This window comes from Apaloderma vittatum, unplaced genomic scaffold, assembly GCF_000703405.1.
Source record: "Apaloderma vittatum isolate BGI_N311 unplaced genomic scaffold, ASM70340v1 scaffold32482, whole genome shotgun sequence".
NCBI classification, from domain to species: Eukaryota; Metazoa; Chordata; class Aves; order Trogoniformes; family Trogonidae; genus Apaloderma; species Apaloderma vittatum.
The window spans coordinates 1-3279 of NW_009702633.1; the positions used below are offsets into that span (position 1 = coordinate 1).

A 3279-nucleotide genomic window follows, 5' to 3' on the forward strand; every position below is an offset into this window, starting at 1 on the left:
CCCCAACACTCTGTGTGATTCTGAGCGAAACCGTCTCTCATCCCTTGGCAGTGATGCCGTGGGGCAGGTACGGCTGATACCCCATGGTGGTTTCTTCAGATCTTGCCTCTCACGTGTGCTCTTGTCTGTTTTCTGCAGGGACACGGCAGGGCAGGAGCGATTTCACACCATCACCACCTCCTACTACAGAGGTGCCATGGGGATCATGCTAGTATACGACATCACCAACGCCAAGAGCTTTGAAAACATCAGCAAGTGGCTCAGAAACATAGATGAGGTGAGTAATGTTTGCAAGATCCTGGGACTGAGCTGCTTGTTGTGACACGTAGAGCTACATCTGAGATAATGGTGTCCTGAAATGCCAAATTCATCCCTGAGCGAACTTTGTGCTGGAGAATATTTGGAGGTAAGGAATACACCTTGCAGTAGCTGGGAGTTGCCATTTTCCGGAGGAGGTGCCGCAGCAAGGGAGCTGTAGGCTGTGTTACTTGTCGTAACTGTTTAATGAGGACAGCTACGGGACGTTGGACTAGATGATCTCTAAGGTCCCTTCCAGCCTAGGCCAGTCTATGATGTAAATCCTCAAAGATTCTGATCACCTCAAAATTGACTTTGTGAAATCTTTGCAAGCTTATTGTGGCTGGCACAGGTAGCGTGGCGTGCTGCTGGCATGGTGTATTAGCAAGCTACTTCAACCTGCAGAGCTGGTTTTTGTCCTTGTTAGAGGGGTGCAGAACAAGGAGCAAGTAAAAACTTCCAGCAAGGTCAAGTGAAGCAGAAGGAACTGCTGTGGGAACCGTTTGGTGCTGGGATCCCCACGAGTTTGTTCTCCGGGAGTTCTGAGGTGTTAGAGGGCAGCACGACTCTTGGTTCTTGCTCTTGTTGCACCATTCCCAGATGGAATAAATGTTTGGATTTTCCAGTTTTGTTGTTTCTCTAAGAAGCGGGAAGGTGGCCCTGTAGAGGCGGGTGCTGTCAGGTGTGGCTGATTGAAGCACCGAGGCTGCCAAAAGGTTCACACAGAGCAAAAACGTGGTGTCGGGAGTTGAACTTCCTGGTGTGAGCAACGGGAAACTCTGTAGAGTTTACGGCAAAGTTTAGAGGGCTGTGGAGAGGGACCGAGGCCTTTAGATTCAGCGGCTGCTGTGTTGGAAAACAAATAAATGGGGAGTATCCAGGAAGTCTGGAGTAACGGGTGTCACTCACTCCGCGGTGCAGGAGAAGCGAGGGAGGGGTGTCGCTGACGCTGTGTCACGCCAAGCTCCGCAGCCGCTTTCAGGTGCGTTGCGAAGGCTGCGTGGTCAGTTCTACGAGGGAGCTTTGGCACTTTTCTGTTTGGAATAAGCTCGCTGACGGGAGGCGGTTGCAGAAACAAGGGGTGAAGTCACCCTCGGAGGTTCCAGGCGCAGCGCGGAGGCAGGTGGTACCCCCTCACCTCCGGGATTATTGCAAAGGAGAGTTGTGAATGGAGCCGCCGAGCGCTTGGGTTTTACGAGCAGTTAATATCGCCGAGGATATTCTCTCGGGGAGGAGAATTTTCGATTCGCGAGCTGCTGTTCTGTGCGAGGAGGCTCTTCTACAGGGTACTTAAGCCTTGGTTTGGAAATAGCCAGGAAACCTAGTGCTGTTACACATTTAGACCTTGATGAAATGCTTAATTATTTAAAGTTCAGACGTCCTGCAGAGGCGTACCGCGCCGTGCTTGGGGCTCATCGGAGTTTGTTATGTGACTCAAGTGCAGTTTTGCTCGTTGGGGCTGGCTGTGGTTGAAAGGAGCCTGTTGCTGCCTGAGCAGTTCTCTGTGTGTGTGTGTGTTTGTGAAAAATTACCATTTTCAAGTCTTACTCTGCACAATGTCTTACTCTGCCTTTGCTCTCTGGTTGCTCTTCCTCCCTGAGACTCAAAAAAACCTGGGGGTGATTCTCCTGAGGAATGTGCACTGGCATTGTTAGCACAGGCGGGAGCACCAAGTGTGTGGATCCCTTCCCTGTGTAGTTCCATTAGTAGCACCACCGTAAAGGGGTATTAAGACACTTGGAGTGAAAGTAAATTCAGATTAAGCTTTCCAAGAAGCTTCTCATGCCGGATTTCAGAGGACTTCAGTTATCCACTTAAGTGCTGCTTCGTGCTGTGGCTGCTGGAACTTCCCTTCTGGTCTGGGAGAGACCTTCAGCGTGTCCCTCCAGTAACCCAGCAGCAGAGGTGGTTTTGCTCCCTCAGCATGCCTTGAGAGAGCCTTGGCGCCCACTTTTTGCCTTACTGAGGTGATTCTCTGCGTACCTGCTCCCGCTTTTCTTTGGGGCCCAAATGTTAGGGTCACTTTGGATTTCCCTGTGTGATGTCCTCGTTTGTGACACGATGGTAGGGAGCTGGAATTGCCCTGTGGTAGTTCACTCAGTAACTCCTCTAAAGAAAAATTCCAAGCTAAAGGGTTTTTTTTAACTAACTCCCTGGTTCAGAGGAGGCCCCAAAGCTGAGCCAGGGGCTGGAGCAGCTCTGCGGCGAGGACAGGCTGCGGGAGCTGGGGTTGTGCAGCTGGAGCAGAGCAGACTCCGGGGGCACCTTCTCCCTGCCTGCAGTGCCTGAAGGGAACCTGCAGGGAGCCTGGGCAGGGACTGGGTACAAGAGTGTCCAGCGACAGCACAAGGGGAAATGGGCTGAAACTGCAGGAGAATGGGTTTCGCTGGGATCTGAGGGAGAAATTCTTGCGTGCGAGGGTGGCCAGACTCTGGGCTAGATTGCCCAGAGGGGCTGGTGCTGCCCCCTCCCTGGAGATGTCCAAGGCCAGGTTGGATGAACCTGGAGCAACCTGGGCTGGTTCAGGGCGTCCCTGCCCATGGCAGGGGGTGGGTTAGAGCATCTCTGTGCTCCCTTCCAGCCTAAGGCAGTTATATTCTATGATTATCTGGCTTCGCAGTGGTTGAAAGCACAGTGGCAATTGTTAAGGGAACTGAGTCTATCTGCAGTAAAACTATGCGAAGGACTTTTTAAACACCAAAAAAAGTAGCAGAGTCAGCCAGAGCTGCTCGATCTGTCAGGAGCTGTAAACGTGGGGTGATTCCTGCCCTGTAATATTTGGTAGCATTGTTTCCGTGACGTGCTTGGCCAGCACTCGTAAAAGCCGACACCTCAACGTGCAGGAAGCCGGTTCTTTTCCCACGTCACTGAATGCAAAGTACCAAAAAATTGTAGTAGGCTGCCCTCTACAACTCCCTAAAAGGAGGCTGTAGTGAGGCTGGGGCTGGTCTCTTCTCTCTAATTTCTAATGACAGGACAAAG

At 51.8% G+C, this 3279-nt stretch overlaps 1 protein-coding gene across 1 annotated transcript in view; it reads left to right on the top strand.

Moving 5' to 3' along the window:
* The first annotated feature begins 118 nt into the window (after window positions 1-118).
* The window catches only part of RAB10 (RAB10, member RAS oncogene family), a 7312-nt gene continuing 4151 nt past the window's right edge, over window positions 119-3279 (top strand). Inside the window, exon 1 of the mRNA XM_009864310.1 lies at window positions 119-277. Within this exon, the coding sequence (XP_009862612.1) occupies window positions 197-277 (81 nt within the window). The 5' untranslated portion in view covers window positions 119-196. The remainder of the gene's footprint in view (window positions 278-3279) is intronic.